General features: G+C 36.4%; 1 protein-coding gene across 1 annotated transcript; it reads left to right on the top strand.

Moving 5' to 3' along the window:
• The first annotated feature begins 15765 nt into the window (after window positions 1–15765).
• On the top strand, window positions 15766–20321 carry pex11a (peroxisomal biogenesis factor 11 alpha). The gene is made up of 3 exons (XM_071499650.1): window positions 15766–16080; window positions 16244–16359; window positions 18741–20321. Exons 1-3 carry the CDS (start codon window positions 16025–16027, stop codon window positions 19307–19309), a joined length of 741 nt encoding a protein of 246 aa, XP_071355751.1. The 5' UTR covers window positions 15766–16024; the 3' UTR covers window positions 19310–20321.
• The last annotated feature ends 73 nt before the right edge of the window (window positions 20322–20394 follow it).

Here is a 20394-nt window from a genome sequence, read left to right as displayed (position 1 = left end):
TACAATAATTTTTGTGGTCACTTACAAAGGTTTTCGCGCCCAATTTAAAACCTCAAAATGTTGTGTTAACACAGTAGGTATTACAGCAGACTGTAGAAAATGCATTTTTTGAGAAGTACTGTATTTTACTTTTCCTTTCAGACTCTTTGCAAAACACTCTGCTGATACCAGTAGAAACACCTATCATCAGTTTTTTCTAGATTTGAGACCTCTTGGTTAAATATCAAATATGCACCATTTTTAGGTGTGAATGTCATTATGCAGCACCAGCAGTCAGTTTGGATAAGGCCCTTGTACAATACCAACTGCACACTTTGTGAAGGATAATACTCCTGTGATAAGCCAATTTTGTTAGTTTAATTGGGATTAGTCAGATTTAACATTCCTTTTAACTATGAGTTTATATCTTCCTCTGGGTTCACTGCCAAAAAAGTGATTTTTCCAAATATAATCCTGAAGAATTTGTAAGATGAAAGTGTTCTGAGGATTGTATTAATCAAGGGATATTGTTCAAAATGTGTTCAAAGACAGAATCATGTGACAACATTTCATGTTTTTATTGTTCAGCATCAGTTAATCTACAATGCGACTCTAATGCAGCACATAATTAAGGAAAACTGCTTAACATAGAAAAGTTACTTGACATTTCCTAAAGAGAGATGACTGTTATCTGGATAATGAAGTGTAATCTAATGTGAAATGAACATTTCATTGCGCTAGAAGTTGAACACACTTTGGCTTTAATTACTATAAAGCAATGTAGACCATGGTGAATATGTCCTAACATATTGGCTTTGCTGAAATGGTTAGAATACAGCTTATCATACATAATGAGTGCCAGTATTATGGGTTACCAAGAGTAACTGATGTAATTAATCACCTTATTGTTGAGACAAACAAAATTAAAATAAAATAAATTGAAAAATTAGGAGTTTAGCACTGCTCTCATTCTCAGCAGTGAGCAGGCCACGGTTGCTGAACCAGTAGAAACTGACAGGATGTGGATGACGGGTACATGCTTTGATATTCACAGAGAAATACTCGTTAGTGACCTGAAGCACACATGCCATGCTACAGCAAATGACAAGGTCATTAATCTTGGCAGATCCACCTTGGGGGCATCTTATCACTGAGTGACTATTAAACCAAAACCTAGCAGGAGATAGTCAGCCTGTCACAGGGACATCGCTTCAGAAATTCACTCCAGCTTGACTGGTGTTGCTGTGTGACATAACATTTACGGATGAAGCTGAATCATAGATTTAATGTCTGGCTATGGATGGACTAGTTGCAAATCAAAATGTTCCAGTTCACTGTCTCCGAGAAGTGACAGATACATGCTCAGATATTCAGCAGTAACAGCAGCTGTTATAGTAGAATTGATATTATTAAAATTTCATTTTAAACTTTTATCAATATGCAGTACAAAAACAGGCGAGAACAGCACCAGAAATTGAGTAGAGCAAAATTGGTCTGCACAGCAAAAGCAGAGGCACCAGTATCTATCAGTATCTATCTATTTATCTACTGTATACCAAAGTGTGTATGCAACATCCAAAGCAAGCAATTATAGTATCATTGAAAAAGGCAAAAAAAAAAAAGCTCCTGCATGGACCAAAGGTTTCGGAGATGGTCACGAAACTCACCGACTTTTTTCTACACAGTCATTTTTTTTGCCCGACTGCTGTGCAACGTGTCAGGCAGCATACAGCAAAGTAATAGCTGTGGAAATTAAACTAAGCATACACAACATACAATTTATATGTAATGTCTATGCATATTTGAAGTGATCAAAATAGCCCAAACTGTATTAAAACAATGACTGTTTAGGCTATATCTATTAACCAGTTAATTTCTACTTCATTGTGCCAGTACTCCAGTATTTTCAGACATAGGTAAGCATTAAGTATAATATGGCATCTCATTTTTTCAAAATAAGAAAATGAAAGTTGTTGTCAAAAACATAATTTAATTTATACATTGTTAGTATAAGAACCAATTCTATGAATGTGATACAAATGTACAAATTCATAATGCAAGAAAATCCCAGCATGGGTGGTTTGCTGCCAATTGGGCTATTTTTCATTTGATTGGGTCAGACTGTCCTCCAGTAAAAAACAACCCTAAATGTTGTTTGTGCAAGCAGCTTAGTGCAGACCATAGTTACCTAAGGCAGACTACAGAGGAGTCTGATATTGGACTATTTTTATGACAACAGGATGAGTTAAATTCTCTGATTGGACTGGTGTCAAATAGCATCAATGAGCTCAGTCAAAGACACGCCCAAAATGAGCTGCATGGGTGAAGTCATTTGGTCGACCACTGGCATTACTTCACTTTTACTTCTTTATCTTGAGCATGTAATGCTAGGCTACCTTTTGGGAGGCTATACATTTCCATCTAGAACAGTTTTCTCTTCAGTCATTCACATGACTGAGGCCACATACTTGTCTTTTTAATTCTGGGTAGAAGTTTATAGGAACCTTTAAGACATGAAGATTGGTAACTAAAGCTGCATTAGGAAACTACTACAGTGGTGCAATGTTGTTTATTAATTTGGACAAAATGTAATTTTAATCGCATTTTAAAGTTTACTTTTTCCAATTAAAACAACTTCTTGTGTATGAATTAGGTCCTCCACAAGCTGGCAAGATTTATGAAACTTTGTTACGTCTGTAGATATACTGTAGATTCATAAGAAGAGCACAATGTGTGTTGTTAGAGTCATCCAAGTTGACCCGATGAAGACCATGGCTCTAACAAAAGTACAAAAGGAACACTACAAAGCAGTAGAAAATACACAAGTACAAATGATCTATACTCCCTATACTCAAAGAAAAAAAAAATCAAACGATGCCTCTGACATCTAATATTATCAAACCCAAATACTAGTTGAGTTGTTGAGCTTTGGGAACTGCAAATCAATCATCTGGACACAAATGGTAATATCTTGTTTCAAAAGAGAAGCATTGACACATTGTTGCCACATCCTACACTAAATGAGTTACTGTTCACTAATATAGAATCACAGAGACTAGATGTGAGCCATGCACCTTCTGTGAGGAGGAAGACGGGGATCTTTCAAAGCCGAGAGAGGTTCGGGTTCCATTTCATCATCTTATCTGAGCTCTCACTAGCAGCAGCAGCAATAGACGAGGCAGATCCAGATTCATTTTCTTCCTCTGTTGCTTTGTCAGCTTTGACAGCTGGTTCTGGATCAACAACATCCTCCACAAAACAGTTGATCGCTTTAACAATATTTGCAGAGTTGTCCATCACAACATACACAATCTTGTTTGGATTTTGAATTCCTTATACACATCTGACATTGCTTTTTCAGACACATCATGTACGTGTGCTCCTGTGATACACTGGCATTAAAGTACTGCAAAGCTTCTGTGAGCTTCTTTTGTTGAACCAATGAATCATGATGTGTATATACGCCTTGTTGACAGCAGACCAGGACTCTGCTGATGTGCATGCAACATTGACTTTAAAAAGTTCAGCCTTTAAGTCACAAATCTTTTCCTTGAATGCCTTGTTTAGCAGCGTCTGTCCCTGGCTTCTTGAAGGGACACTGGAAGTCTGGATGGCTGCAAACCTGTATCTAATGTGATTGGAATGATGGCTTTTTGACCATGCGCAAAGGCTGCAGATCTCCAACAATGTAGTCTAGTACAATTCTGTTCACTTGTTGATGGAAAATTAAGGCACCCAGTTCCCTGTTGAGTAGGTTTGCTGTTTTACTATTTTTCACAAAAACTCGCTCCTTGATTCTCACTTTACTTAGAAGGTCAGGTCATCCATCTTGAAGGCTTGAAGGAGCAAGGAGGAATTTCTGGGGAATCATGAGTGAGGAAACACGAGACCATCCAGTGCACCCCTTCATTAGAGAGCTGTCAGCACATTGCAGCTCAGACGGATCTGATATTAAATTACAACATCACAGCAGTTTTCTACCAAAGCAGACAGACAAATAATAGATTCAAGTGGATTTGTCCCAAGTTTTGGATTTTATGTGTTTCCGATTTACCATCAAATTAAAAATAGGGGCTCTGTAGGTCTGTTTGATAGAAAGAACTATAAGTATTTTAATTTATTCAATAGAAATATCTTTCTGCACATGACCTGTTGTTTTTCATTTTAATTGGCATCATGGACGGTATATTTTCAGAGAGGAGGCGAGTCTTTCAGATATAATCACATTTTATTTAATCTTTTATGAAAACTACTAACTTCATTCATTTATGAAAACTACTGCATATAGTCTTATATGAGATACATTTGCTCAATCTCCCCTTCCCCTAAAACATTTGGGCAAATAAATAGTTTTTACAGATTATAAAACATTCAAATTGCAGCCTGGATTATTAAATTGTGAATTTACAAACAAATATTAACACATATTGATGGAAATAATTAATCAACAAAAGAAATGCGTTGCTTCAAGGAAAACATTTTCATTGTGCATTCATTGAGCTGTGAAGGCCATGTACACACTGTGATTCAGCTGATCTGAGAACAGTATAAATAGAGAGTACAATATAAATACAGAAGTTTTACATGAATGCTGTTTCACAGACATCTGATGTTTGTCAAACTGTTATGGGGAAAGATGCAGAGAAACTAAAAAAAAAAAAATTAAACAAAAATTAAACTAAACTCAAAACTCAAAACTAAAAACCTAAAACAACAGCTGACCCAGGAAAGGACATCTCATTAAAAAAAAAAGATGTTTCCTTGATTCTTCTCACATCTTTTCCTTCCATACCTCCTTGAGGGAAGAACTCAGGTGCGAGAAAAAGATTGAAAAGAAAAAGAAGCGAAGGATAACAGGATGAATTCAAGGGATGCACTGGGATGTACTCTAAGAGTCTGTAGGCCTCCTAGCAGCTCTGTGGGCACAGCTCTTTAGTGGGCACAATGTCTAGTCCTATCTTCCAGAACATAAAATACAGTACAGCTGAGGCTCATGGAAATATTCGTACTTTTGATAGTATTATTGACATATTGCACTGCAGGAAAAAAGATCATTAAAGTCCTTTCATCAGTGCCCTGATGAAAAGATGAGATGAATGGCAATCCATCAGAGATATTTCAGTTTGGACAAAAGTGGTCAATCAACCATCAGACTGGCAGACAGACATTTCAGTTCCTAGCCTAAACAAAAACAAACTACCATTTGCATTACAGGTAGTATTTTTTCTAAATTCTTGTTTTTACCTGGATTTCTGTGTCATTCTTTTGTTCTGTATTTTTTTTTAAATAAACAAAGAAAAATCCACTGATTTGTTATAATGAGAAAAAGTAATAAGGCCTGACTCTAACTATTTTCTAAAGGTATACTCAGTACATATATATTTGCAGTCCACTTTCAGCTACCAAAACAGTTTTTTCAATTTTTTTTTTCATTATATTAAAGGTGTCTTCTATGTTTTTATTTTACTTTCAATAGGATATAGATAAATGAGTGAATGAATGAATCAATTAAGTAGACACCTTGGCACATACATATTTACTATACAACAGAGCCTATGCTGGTCATAGATCAATACTCATCATCCACTCCTCAGTGATATGTGGTTTTCCTCCTGAATGCCAATGCATTCACTAAATAAGTGAGTGAAAGTCTGTTTTCCAAACAGCCATCTCAGATGATGTGAGTCATCCATATGCAGCAGCTCCCTTGTATCTGTAATATCGTTATTCAGAAGATTACAAAGTTAACAGTACAAAGAGCAGACACAAAATGACATTCTCTATTTCTCTATTTCTCCCAGATTTCTTCTCCCAGAGCAGTACAGCAAATTGGGTTACATTACATATCTAGAATATATTTAAAATCTGTCAGAAAAAGCACAAATGATACTTATTATTTGAATTTTCACTAAATGTGGGGGAATAATGTATCCCACGATTACATGTTATCATTTTTAAATTAGATAAGTCAAACTTCATTCATTCATATGTCAGTGTGTCACACAATATCACCACTTATTGGATTTTAATGAAAGTTGGGCCAGTTGTGCATCTCAGCACTGCATTCTGACATTTCTAGAATTACACTGACCTCAACGTGGGCTATTAAACCTCAAAACAGCATAAAATACATGTTACTGATTAGTTGTCAGGATGTGTTAATAATTTGTGAGGAAGGATGTAGTTGTTGTCAATGTGCGATTATAAATGAGGAAATGAAAAAACTGATATAAAGTAGGAACCAATCAAAGACTACATTAAAACCAATTAAACAAGGAAAAACAACAAACGAGCAAAGACACCACACTGCCACAGACAGTGTCTTCACCTAGCATCCAATGAAATTTAACCTCATGTGCACAAGACAGGTTAGTTTAATGTACAGCTGTAGTATCAGCTTCAGAAAGGAAACTCAACTAAAAAAAAATCAGTTGTGTCTGAAACAGTAAGAGAGACAGACAGACAGACACATGACTTAAGACTGATCCAGTGAGGCAGTTATTTCACATTAGGCACATTATAATAATTAGAGGGATATATCATTTGGCAGAAAGCCAAGCGTGTTGTGTGGCTTACTTGTAATATGTACTGTAATATATGAATGCATTACTCATGGCGCTCTGCAGGGCTGCCATTCATATGCATATGTGACCGCCAAAATGTATTCAGTTTTCATTGTTACTTAGCTTTTAACCCTAACCCTAACCCAGAATTAAATTTTTGGTTTCTTGTGCTAAACTCAGAAGTTACTTTGACTGTGGATTGATTTTCAATGAAATTTACAGTGGGTTTTGGATAAAGTCCTTGTAATTAATGTGGCAAACAAAGGATTATGATATTCACACATCCACATTCAATTAATCACCCATTGATACTGATATTGATTAATATGTACATTTAAAAATACAAATAAAATCTCATTTATGTTGCAGCTCTCTTAGGCTGATATAAGTGTAAATAACCACAGATCTAACATCAGATTTAACCACTAATATTTAAAACAGCATTAGGAATCTGAGAGTGGGCAATGGATGTTTTGTAAACCATTGTCACAAAACAGTTATTAGTGTCACAGTGTAAATAGTGTTTTCAACTATATTTACATGTAAAATGATCACTCAGAGGGAAAGTTAGAGGAGAAAGAATCTTATTTATTTTGTCTCTCACGCAGCTCACAGCCTCTGTCTGGATCAACAATAGTTTAGCCTTTATTTACCATAACTCCAGAACGCGAAAGACTTTTATTAGAGACAGGTCTTTATGTCTAACTGCCTCTGTTTGATATGTGTAATTGGTCACAGCAGAATTTTTGTACAAAGCCTTGTTTTCAGCTGCTCCCATTTTCTGTGTTAAAGTTACTGTATCATGTGTGAATACAAACTCAACACTATCTGTAACTGTTTTAATTCAAAAGCCCTTTATCATTTCAGTGGGCAGAAACCCTTTATTTTTTGACAGAGCTTTTATTGCTGTGCTGCATTAAGCATATTTTCTCATTTCCAGTTGCTGGCGTTTCTGTTGTTTACATACTATTCAGATCTGCTAGTTCTTTACTTTACAGAGTTAATTCCTCTGTCTCCTTTAGTAATAATGATACATGTAATGAAAGTAGTTTATTTGCCATAATGGAGGTGAAGCTCAGTGTATTGGAAATGCTCCCCAGCAGTTCCTGAGCAGCAGCTCAGTAGACTTCCCCTAACAAGAGGTGTAGCCCTAAGCCCCTGGTTGGCATCCATACACAGTTCAGTCATGTGCCAGGTTTATACCCAGTCTTGTTTGAAAAAAAAGTCTCTAAATCTAGCAACAGTGTGCTAAGTTAGCTACACTACAGGCTGTAAACACCCCAGTAATAGAACTTGTTTGCACCAAAAGCTGACCAGTAGTGGAAATATGATCAGTCAGTCAGTCAAAAGAGATTCCAGATTATAGGGCTGACCCTGTGGTCCAGCCAAAAACAAGACATGTCAAAGGCATCAACTTGTGTCATCAATGTGCTTCTCTTGCATGTTTTGGAAATGCAATAAAACAGTTTTGAATCCAACATCACTTCAGGCTTGGTCTGTCACGATATCAGATTTTCACACAATTGTCTTGGCCATAATGATATAACTCCAATATTGATACAAATAATAATGATATTACTGCTATCAGTCAAATTCATCTTTAACTTTGTTCACTTTGTATTTTGTTTCTTTTTTGGCAAATTAATCAGACTGAAATATTAGTGTAGGAAGGAAGAGAGAGAGTTTGCAACCATACAAGTGTACACAAAAAGAACAATTACACTTAACGGATAGTGAAAAGGTAACCAGATGAATCTACCATCACAGTATTATCAAAGGTGTATTGTTAACCTGATTTCAATTCAATTCAATCATTTTTTAATATCAAGGTTATCATCAATACTGGTATATCTCAACAAAACATTTTCAGACTGGTTGGTCTGTAGACGAACAGCTATCAAACTGAGAATTTTGAGAAAAATTTCTGATACTGAGGAATTTGACGCACGCTTTCCTTTGTCAGTGGTGCATTGCAGTGCCTTTTTTGGGATCATTGTGTATGATTGAGGACTAAAAATTTCTCCATGTTTGTGTCACCATTCAACTTTCATCAGTGATGGCTAAGTGGTTGGGGCCTCTCTGGTGCGTGATAGTTAGTGAGTTAGTGATAGTTCTAATAAATTCCAACCTGAATAAAGGCTATGCACTCCCAATGTGCAATCAAAATCAAATGTCAATATTTGCATACTTATATATATGCTGCTAAGTGTAAGTGCAGCCACACAAACATGTGGCTTTCTAACCTTGAGTGGGTGGATTATCTCCATATTCCTAATACTTATGACAGCCCAATGGTATCTTCGCTCACAAGTCTGCAAGGACTTAATCCAGTCTGCATAATTTATAATAAGATATAAACACTGTCATGACAATAAAGACCTCTTCTTAATATTTGTTGCTGTAATCTCTGTAAATATCATGTGTTAAATTACTATTGAAAAAGACCATAGTTCAAACTGGCCCTCTGTATCGGTTTTGTATGAAAATGTCTAAACTCTGAATATTGCCATTTTTGGCAGTGGAGTCAGTTGAACACTAGTTAACAATAGCAGCAATATTCGGACTAGGTGGTGGACATTGAAATGGTTTTTTACATTAAAAACAAAGACCTCAGGACTAGTCTAAGAAGAGGCTGATGAAAACATAGAGAGAGACAGAGAGTGAATGAGATAAGTGAAACTGATTTAAAGCAGTGAAGCAATTAATCACAAATTGGTACTTCATTGCAGACTGGCACTCTGTCTCCCTTTGCATATCCACTTTGGATCCATTCAAATATCCCTGTTGCAAGATAAGCTGCAAATAACAACGTTGTTGTTTTGTTGTGTGTGAAAATAGCCAAACCTTTTAAATCTGTTATCAGTCCGATTTGCCCATTACTTTGCCTCACGTTAAAGCCTCTTTAGATGTACATAAGAATGTGCAATTAGAGATTTATCCCTGATTTAGTTCTTTATCTTAGCTCTTGAAACACTGCACTACAAACACTGACATTACAATAAATACCTCCTCTTAATATTTGTTGCTGTATCCTCAGTGTTAAATTGCTGTTGAAAATGACAAGACCATAGTTCATACTGGCCCTTAGCATGAAAATGTCTAAACATGACATCTCTGAACCTTGAACCTTTTTTGGCAGTGAAGTCAAATAAAGACCACTTACAGTCAAATCTTGAGTGCAGTGTGCAGCATATATATAAAAAAGGTGAAAACAATAACAGAAAGACTCAGGCAAATTACAAGAAACTAAAAATGAAACACAAAGTGAGTCATAATCAATTTTAGACATACAGGAACAGTGCATTTCAAATAACCTTGGGCTATTATAAGAGCAAATACTGAAATAAAGAACTTAGTTGATAGCCCTGGTTTCCCCTCTGCCTCACTAAAGAAATATCCAGTGAGGGTTGGAGATTTGCATGATAGATATTTGAAAAGACAGACTGTATTGCAAAGAGACATCCCCAGCTGGATTATTTAATACAAAATGAAAACAAAAAAAATGGTATTGGTATTCCCCAATAAATATCAAAGTTTCAGAGTTTTTGCTGTAGGAATTACAATGTTACATAAAAAAAAAAAAAAAAAAATAGAAAGTAGGGTGATGGCCTAAGAGCTGTAATCAGAAGACCTCAGGGAGGAACACTGAGGAAAATGTCCTCGAGAAGTACTAACTAGAAACTATACTATAGACTATATTCTCAAGCTGAAGCTCAATTTTAAATCTTTATTATCTGATGTTTTTCTTTTGTAACTGTTATAATTGTTTTTGTAATTTCTTTGTTGATTGTGGTTGCCTGGTCTAGATGATATTGTTGTCCCTGATGAAGGCAGATTTGTCTGCAGTATATGTAACTGATCAATGAAGCTACAATGTGTGGTGGCATTTTTCAGTGGATACAGTTGACTAGAGTCACTCAGTACCTCAGGTGCTATGATGGACATAATCAACCCCTGAGCTGAGTCACAGTGAGCCTTGTCCAGATCATTGTCACTTTTCATGAACAAATCATATCTTCAGCTGTAGCTTCAGCTTACTGAATGATGTGTGTGAGATGCACTGATGTTATATTGTTGGAAATTATAACTGTGTATTACTTCAGCATGTACAACATGATCTCTGTATAGACCTGGACACAATTAAGGGAGATTTTCTTTATGATTTATGTAATATGATACACTGCAGTGTGTCATGCTCTTCAGTGCTGAAGGAGATTCAGTGTGTCGGGGACACGGTTGCAGTATTTTTGTTTTACAAACAGAGTCATGGTCAAGTTATGTTAAGATAATAAAATGGCTCTTTGCTTTTGCAGCATTGTTGGAGTTTTCACAGATATACGGCCTTAGCATTAGCAATTACCAGTGCAATGCATTCCCATCGGAATTGTTCAAAAGAACTGTCGCCATTGACATATTTCTCTCTGTGTCAGAAATTCAGAAAGACCAAAACTTTGCACACTGGGCCAGTACCATATAGAGAAAGCTGCTGTTGGGCTTTTGGCTGGTTACAAAGCGCATCAGCTTGGCAAACACTCATCTTCCCTTTATTCTTTTTGGTCTGGATAGACTTTAAGTTTCTGTTGTTTGTGTGTAAAGCTTCAACCCTGTTCAAAGCCCCTGAGGTCATTTGAAGAAGACCTCTTAGTTGTTCTGCAGTGGAAGATGGAACTGGTGGGAGATCTGGTGTTTGAGGTTGTAGCCCCTGGATTATGGATCAGCCTCTGACACAATATCAGATCTGCTCCCATCACTGACACTTTTAAAAATGGTCTCTTATCTCTTTTTCCCCTTCGGCCTTTAAGTCTACATGACATGCCTATAAATGTATTGTTGTGTGTGCATGTGCTGTATTTGTGGTTTTGCTGTTGCACTGGTCTGCTCTATTGATTGTATTACATCTATCTACATCTATTCTTGCTTTTGGTCTTAAAATGTACCTCAGAAATAACCTTGTTCTCATATATGAACATATGCTAATACCTATGAGTCAGTGTGTCCATGTAACACTGTAAACAGTAGATATTTTGGGCCCTTTATGCACACTTTCCCTAAGTCCGCATTTCTGCAGACTTTGCCTGAAGGAATTAACCACAGTTCATAGCATTGTGACGTTAAAAAGGAAGTTACCGTGGTTATCAGTGGACACCCTGAAGCATTAAAAAAACTGGATAAAATGAGAAAAAAAGAAAAAGAGATTAACATTACTAGAAAAAAGAAGTTTACCTGTCAGTATAAATACAGCTCCCTGGTGACTCATAGCCGGAACTGTGTGTAGTTATTTGTCTGATGGCATGATGATAAAATCCAAATATACTTCCATCGGATCTTATCCAGCTTTAGCCTATTAACTATTTTGTTTACAAACAGGGAGCAAAGGGAGGAAATAAAAAAAGTAAAATCAAAAGTTACAAACCCATAATTGTGTGTAACATGTTTTTTGGCATTATCAAAGTAACATAATGTCCCATTCCTCTTTATAACATTTTGAGACCTTGCAGATTCTCGCACTCAGTCACTTACCGGGTGACGTCAGTTAAGTGTGTGAGGGTTCCAGCCTTAGGCCCTACAGGGGACATTGGGATTGGGCTGCCCCTTTAAGACTCTTGATTATGATTTCCTGTTTTGCTTTAAAATTACTTACCTTGTGTGTGTCATGGTGGTTTCACTTGCTGTCTTTCTTTTCTTTTCTCACATTTGTGATTGTCTGCCACCCTAATGTCTTTCACTTGTGTCCAATTATCCCTGCCTCCCTTGTGTATTTAGTCTTTGAGCTCCCAGTTGTGCTCCCAGTTGTCTGCCCTCGTAAACCATTTTATAATGTCTTTAACCCCCCAAAAAACATATTGTATAATCAGGATAGGAAGTTAAATTAGAAGTACAATGATTTTTGTAATTAGATTTTTCCATTTAATTTCATGAACTTTTTTATGCCCTCTTAAACCAATAATTTTAGCTGAGTTTTAGCTATAGAATGGCCATATATGTATTAATTTTATTTTTATTCAAATAACACATGGATATGTGGAAAATATAATGCTATTGTGGACTTTCATTTTCAAGTTTACATTGCCGTTATAAGATTGACTCCCGTAGGCTTCCATATTTATTTTTTTAATATATATATTGTGCTTGAAAAAACAGACCAGCCTGATTCTATCCTAGTTTTCTTTGAACTGCTTCTCACCCTTATAAGGCAAACTTGAGAGCTTTCTCATAAAGAAATGAAGGAAACCTCTTTGGCAAATAGTGAATTGAATGGTGACTGATTTTGAGGGGTATTCACATGGCACTTGAAGAATATTGAGGTCAAGAAAGAGTTATTATACTTGAGGCAAGACTGAATGTGCTCCAACAAGTAAATCATACGCAAATGCAACAGCATGATTCTATTTGGATGAACTGGGTGAAAATATAATGGTAGTCTAGTGCGTTGACAGGATGTGATAAAAAGGTTTTTATGTTTACATCCTGGGTTCTCAAGAAGAGAAGAAGACCACCCACTCTCTAATCAATAGCATTGCCATCGCCAGAGGAAAAGCAAACAGCCGGTTAGATAACATATGTTCAACTCTAAATGAGAGTTGAACATATTATTTTTTGCAAATTAGTTGCACATTAGTGAATCAACAGACTATGTATGTGTCAGGGTTTGTGGGGAGTGTACAAAGATGCATTAAATACCGATTGTTTAGTGAAACTTTGCCAAAGATTAATTTTCGCCACCAAATGAGTATCATCAGTGGATTATACATTTGAACAAAATTTCCCTTTGGAACAAAAAACCCCATCTTAGTTAGTTGCTGGAAATATTGCATGACACCTGTTTGTTGAAGCAAATGTTATGTAAGGCCAAACCCAATCTTATTCCAATTATGAAGCTGAGACATTTTTTATTGCAGTGCTTTGACTGCAGTGCTACAATATCTCTATTGAGTTCAAGAATAATGAGACAGACTGCAATGATATAGACTAGAAAGATTTTTGAACAGTGAGTGTTAACCCATTGAGCTTTCATTGAACATGGTTTTTTACCTAGCTTTCAATTACATAGTGAAAAGTCTATGGAAAAGTACATATTACTTGGCATAGTGTGGCGTGGGTATAACAGAGATTTTGGTAGATTAAGAAACTTGAGTGCAACTTCCCAAACCCAAAGAGCTTTTTTTGAACTTCAAAAATTTGACATCGCCTTCTTAGTAAGGAAAAGAGTTGCTTTTAGATTTTTTTTGTTTTCCTTTGGCTAAAAGGACAAAATCCCCCAATTTCTATAGTTGCTCATTATTACTAAATATTTTTATTTTATTTTTCTGTGATAAAATATTTCTTCTCTGATTTTTGTTGTCACTGAGCAACAATGTCCATTGAGGAAGAAGCGTTTGTTGTTGCTGTGATGTCTGGAAACTCCCATAATTGTTATGAATATACACTTAACACATATACACTTTACCTCTTACTCATTTTGTTCATATTTTACACTTTTTCACAATGTTGATGCCCAAGTCTTTTGAGAACTTTTTGCAAATTATCTTTCCTCAGTGGAAGTACTGTACTGATAGAATGACTTTAAACGTACTGTCTAAGTGAGCTGCCTACTTCACATGGTATTCAATTCATTTTAATTGTATTGAATGGCTGGCAGCCTTGAGATATCATCCAAAGTCATACTCTGATGTTTGCTTCAAATAGGTTATACGTGTATTCCTCAAAAATTAAATTTATAGTTGAGGATATATAGTGTATATGTTCATCAAAAGGGTTCATGCATAATAACTTCTTTCAAGGTCACTTGTTCTACCCCACCACTGCCATGGCTTCTATGGAAATTAGTCCAGCTGATATTGCAACAGAGAGTGACTTTATGCACAAAGAGCCCAGGGGATTTGGAAAAACTACAGCTGAGCCTGACTTTCAAACACATTCAAAACACTGGAATCAATATGTGGAGTTTTGGACAGAGCACATTTGACACACTGGATGTGGACAAACTCCTGATAGAGGAAAAACATATTAGCAGCCCAATAATGAAAGTGCCATATCACGCAACAGTATGACAGGCAGGAACAATTATGGGAGTATAGATTTTTCATTCAGTAATTAAACAATATTCCTTTTTCACCTGTATTTGTATGTTTTGAAATCCATCATTTAAGCTGTAATGTGATGGGGCTGGCCATGTTGGTGCCATTCGTCAAGTTCACACCAGATTGATAAATGAATTATTTCATCTTCCACTGTACAACAAACCTGTATATTGTCAGGAGCAGCCTTCTTCAGAATGAGATAATTTGCCATTTCATTGGTAGTTTATTTGGCTATATTGTGGAACAAGCTCAACTTGTTAGTTAATCACAGAAAATCTTTTTTTTTTTTTTTTTTTTTTTTAACAACACAATATACTGTATATTTTCTACAGGCAGAATCAATAAAACACAATAAAATACACTATGCTGCAAAAACCTGTGTACACTCAAGTTATAGTAGTAATGGTTAGAGTTTTTCAGTATTGTGGAAACACTTTCATATTAGTGCCATTAAATAACCTTGAGGGTTTTTCCAGAAACCATACTTATTTTCTCAGAAAAGGGAAATATTGTAGTTTTTACTCCACTGTCGTTTTACCCCACTATCTGACAGCTTCAGTTACCTTACACACAGATTGAGATCTCACAGACAAAACATATGATAATTTTATAAAATATGATCCAGTACCATAAATTAAACTATCCAGCAGTATATAGGTTACTGTTAACTGTTGAAATGGGTTTTAAAATACTTGGACTTTACATCTCTGACATCAACTAACAACTGCCACGTCGCCCCCTGTCGTTTAAACGTAGGTATCTCAGCTTTAAAGCACATACTCTTAAACGCAGTCCTCTATAGATAACTCAAGACTTACTGTAAAATTAAAATAATACTTCTGCTGTGACTTAGTGCTTCTGTGGAAATCATTAATGTACAGTGATAGTTTTTGTCACATATTGTACATCGTTTTGCTTAATTCTAACTCTTAATATCTTCAGAAGCGGGTATCTCCTCTTCTCTTACTCAAAGTGCTTATGAACTTTTTATTTGAACTTTTTTATTTGAACTTCACGTTTTAACTTTTTATTTGCGTAAACTGACTGTTGTTGTCGTAAAAGTTACCATAGTAACCAATAGCTGAGCTGGTACGTCCACAAAACCCGTTCGGCTTTTGGTCCGTTCGCAAAACTTTCCGAGGGGAAACGAGTAAGTGTTGCTCAGCTGTCATGGATCAACTGAAGCGACTGGAAAATTAGCTTAATACGACAGTGAAAGAAGTTGAAAAATTAAGATTATCTGCTTGAGTTTTAATCGACGACGATTTGTGAACCACCGTTGCTGACGCTGTTTAAACTGAGACAAGTTAAGTAACAACGGTGGCGACGTTCACGCATCCCCGGTTCAACTCTGTCCTCGCCTCGGCTAACTAGAACAACCTGTACTTGTTCGGTTTACCCATGGACGCGGTTGTAAAATTCACAAGTCAAAGTCAAGGAAGAGACCGCATATTCAGGTAAGAGTATTAGTAACTTGGATTGAAATGTCGACGGTTTATTTTATTTGTAGAAATGTGAAGTTAAGTTACTCGGTCCGTGTGCAGCAAAGACGAGGCGTGCTAAGAGGTGTTCACTGACACTTTTTCTCACACTTTTTCTCCGTCCTTTTCCATATTTCAGAGCAACCCAATATGCATGTGCTCTGTCGACATATGTGCTCCGAAACAACTCAGAAAGAAAGGACCTGGTGGCAAAACTTAAAAGTCTGGAAGCCCACATGAGTGCAGGACGAAAATGTGAGTATAAAGGAGGAGGGGCCCCCGAGTAGTTATGCTGCTGTGAAAGTGGGGTTTGGTGACGCCGGGGACCCCGAAGTGGATTCATGAGGTCCCCAACAAAATGAGGAATAATTTAATTACAATAATTAAGAATTATTCTAATTGTTCTTCAAATATTATTGTAGGGTTGAGCATGTATAGTGTGAGAGGATCTAAAATTAAATACCAGAGACAAGACTGTGCTTACTATCCAAATTCCTGGTACAAAATCGTGTTAGTCTCATGTCTTCGCCCAGTAATATTTGCAGAAGAGCAGACACACTACATAGTAAGATTGCTGCCTTTTGATCCTTTGCCTCCAAGTCCAAATATCCTCTTTTAGTGTTCAGATACATGCCTTGATTAATCAAAATTTTAAATATAATAAGGTGTTGCTTATATAACTCCTTTTTGGGCTGCACACATTATCTTTTCATTCCATTAATCCCTTGATTATTATTTTGATAAATTGCCAGCCTAATTAGTGTGAAAAATGCCCCTTACAATTTCCCAGAGACCAAGGTGACAAATAGATTGTTCTGTGTGATTAGCAGTCTAAAATTAATTCAAAAAAATATATAAAAAAATAGAGAAAAGCAGCAAGTCCTCACATTTGAGACTATGGAACAAGCCACCATTTTTGTTGATAAATGACTTAAACAATATCATGTCGACTGACAATGATAACGATTGAAAATTTGTTGATTGATAATAAATTCATTGACACCATTGTTGATGAATTTATTGTCCACTGACTAATCATTACACTGCTAACTTTACGTTTTTGCAACATGCAATTGCAGCTTGCTCTACTAGCTCTGCCAGTTGTTTTCTCTGTCTTTTACTGCTTGTAAATATTGTTCTAAGACAAATTATTGATTACTGATGAAGTCAGTTTAGTTATCCTTCACCATGGTCATCATTAGTTTTAGAAACTCACATGCACAAATGGAGTGAAATAAAGCCTGCATCCATTTTCATCATTCCATCCTCCCCTACACCTGAATATATAATAGCACTGTGGTCCTTCTGCAGCATAATAATCTGAAATCATCTACTTTCTTCTGAAGTGAGTCCTTGGCATATTCAGCAGCTGTTTTATTGAGCTCAAAAACCCTGTCTCTCTGTTTCTCTTTAATCTTGTCAACAAGGATGAGCTCTTTAATGCACTCTTTAAGGCCAACAAGATGGGAGCTGAGTCACAGGAAACAACGTTTGACTTTATCTGCCTTCCATCAAGCCTAGTCTGAAAATGTTTCAAACTGCCACTTTTGATGAAAGAAATATATTAGATTAGACAAATAATAGAATAATAAAGAGCTTCTTTAAGACATGGCCAAAAACCAACTGTGCCAACTGACATTTCCCCATGGTCATTAATATCAAGAAAAGGTTATATCAACACTTGTATCCCAATATGATATCACAAATCACCAAAAGTTGTGACATATTAGATAATAACACTTGAATTGACATTGGAAAGATGTGTATTTTCATCTGTCAATGAAGAATCGCATACATAATGTGGTAAAAAGAGACTAAAATGAGCAAAATGTGAGTTTGTTGCATAACCTTCAACCTATTACTGCCATACCAGTGTTTATTCCAGGAAACTGTGCCCTACATGTGTCTGTAGCCAATGGGCTGACATCAGGTTAATGACTGTTTGTGGCTATGTTGAAGTCTATAGCCCCCCCCCCCCCCCCCCAAGACTGCACTGTGTGCCGACACGTGGACCTGCAGCATCACTAATGACCCTAAGATTGTCTTTAACAGCTCATAGATTGCTTTACTTTACAACCTGGGGTAAATTCTGTGTGGTTATTGTATGAATTTCAAATTTTCAGACTGACTTGATGAGTTTTACATGACGGATAAGGTGCAAGTGAGGCTATGAAGACCTTGCCCCTCTTGATTCTGTATCAGTAGAGCTGTATCAAGGCCTGGGCTGGCCCAAAGAGAACAGGCCTTTCTCTGTTGGTACAACACTTAATTATCTCTTCTCTGTATTAGAGGGCTCTACTGCCTCTATGTCTGGCCTGCCTGTGGGTGAAAGAAACAGCCAGGTCCCACAAATTAAAAACAGAACTTTTGAGGAGGATTTACTTATAGATTTTACAATAACATGCTTTCTGACGTGTTAACTTAAGTAAAGTATGAGGAAGAGCCTCAGCCAGAATTGGTGCAATTGCACTAACCATGACCTCATGTAATAAGATGCTGTACTTCAGTTTAAATGTTGCTTAACCGTATTCTGCTGTCGATAGCAGACTATTCCTATGAACTCTTGGCCCAACATTTCGTATACTAAAATTGATTACTGCTCTAATACATTTCTTTTTTTCTTCCTCCTTTGTCAGTGTTCAGGCTGGGAAACACAGTAAATTCCATTGAGGCTGCTAAGCGAACCATGCAACTCTCTGACCGAGTGCTGTGCCTGTGCCTTACTGCGGCCAACATCAACCGCGCCCTCTACTTTATCTGTGACAATGTACTTTGGGCCAGAAGTGTTGGTCTTATCCGCGATATCGACAAGGAACGTTGGAGCCTAAACGCCTCTCGTTGCTACTTCCTCTCGCTAGTTATGAATCTGACCAGAGACGTTTACATAGTTGTCCAGTTAATGATGCAGAGAGCCAGAGATAAGCATTTCAGACAGAAAATGGATCAGCATCTCAGTGAGAGTCCTGAGGTGGCTGAAGCTGTAATTCCTCAGCTGGATGCTTTGCTTTTTATACTGTTGGAGAGTTTAAAATCACATCCGGCTGTTGCTTTGGACACACTGAAAAACATTTGTGATCTCTTCATTCCCTTAGACAGGTTGGGTATTCACCGGTCAAATGCAGGAGTGGTTGGATTTTGCGGCCTGATATCCTCACTGATTGGGATTGTAACCCTCGCACAGCCCAAGTTAAGAATGAAACCATGATAACGAAGGTAAAGATAAACCTTACTGACTAACTGCAGATAAATGGTTAATTATGGCAAGTGTTGAAAAGGATTTAGTGTCATTTAGTTGGAGCTGTAAAGATCTGTAAAGACTGAGGTTAATCTGGTGCACAACAATATTAGGCAACACACCACAGGTATATTTTGTAATGTTTATGTTTAACACCAAACTCAGGATAGCAATAACTGAAGGGCTTGTACGTTTTTAATAAAACACTGAAAGGGAACAAATTAATTTTATATAGTATCTTATGATATCTTTATGATAATTTGTTTCATTTAATAGAGCCAAGGCTAAACTTTTGTGCATTCCTGTTTCTTCAATACCACATTTTACACCAGCAGTGTTGTAACTACTGTACTTGCAAAATAAGGGCTCCTTAATTATGCAAGCTTTTGTATCTGCTATTCTAACTTATCTTTTAGAAAAATTAAGGTTAAATTAAGATTATCTGGTAGGTGTTGTAAAAGTGTCACCTCTATCATTCAAGTGATGAATATGCTGCTTCTCAGCTAAAGTGCTTCAAGAGGGGATCAAGCAGTTGAGAGATTTAAAGGAATTATGTCAACTGTTATTTATTTTTCACTCAGCCATTCAAGGCTTGGCCTGGAATTTGGCTGTCAACAGATTATACTGTTTTCTTAACTTAAAGAAAAGTATAAAGAAATTGAGTCCAAAAAAATTTTAGATTAGAGTTACTAATTCAAGGGCAAACTTACCCTAAATGTGTTTACAATTACATTATTAATATATTTTCTAGGAATTGTATGCATATGTATGTATGTTTTTTCAATCTTTGTGATACAGACAAAACAAGTGTATGAGGATAAACTAGAAAATGGCAATTTCCTATTCTAACCTCAAAGCTGCAGTTGTATGTGACGTTTATTGTCACGTCATCAACAGTGTCATCCAGTTCAGACAACTAAATGTCTTCATTTGTCATGTTGATTGAAAGGTTAATAAAGCACTATAATAAATGTAAAAAATATTCACATTTGTGCTCTTTAAAAGCTATATGTTTGTATTTCAATGATGTGAATAATAATTAAGTCTCTGAGTAG

Source organism: Trachinotus anak, unplaced genomic scaffold (assembly GCF_046630095.1).
Source record: "Trachinotus anak isolate AG129_WGS33_773 ecotype Australia unplaced genomic scaffold, CSIRO_AGI_Tana_v1 ptg000002l, whole genome shotgun sequence".
Taxonomy (NCBI): Eukaryota; Metazoa; Chordata; class Actinopteri; order Carangiformes; family Carangidae; genus Trachinotus; species Trachinotus anak.
Note: the sequence above shows the minus strand (reverse complement) of the source record. Positions and strands in the feature narration are given on the sequence as shown.

Excerpts from the sequence above, each read along its gene's own strand:
- pex11a (XM_071499650.1), top strand. The coding sequence starts at position 16,025 with ATGGACGCGGTTGTAAAATTCACAAGTCAAAGTCAAGGAAGAGACCGC. Across the intron at positions 16,081-16,243 it reads GGAAGAGACCGCATATTCAG|AGCAACCCAATATGCATGTG; the intron begins GTAAGAGTATTA and ends TCCATATTTCAG. Across the intron at positions 16,360-18,740 it reads CATGAGTGCAGGACGAAAAT|TGTTCAGGCTGGGAAACACA; the intron begins GTGAGTATAAAG and ends CTCCTTTGTCAG.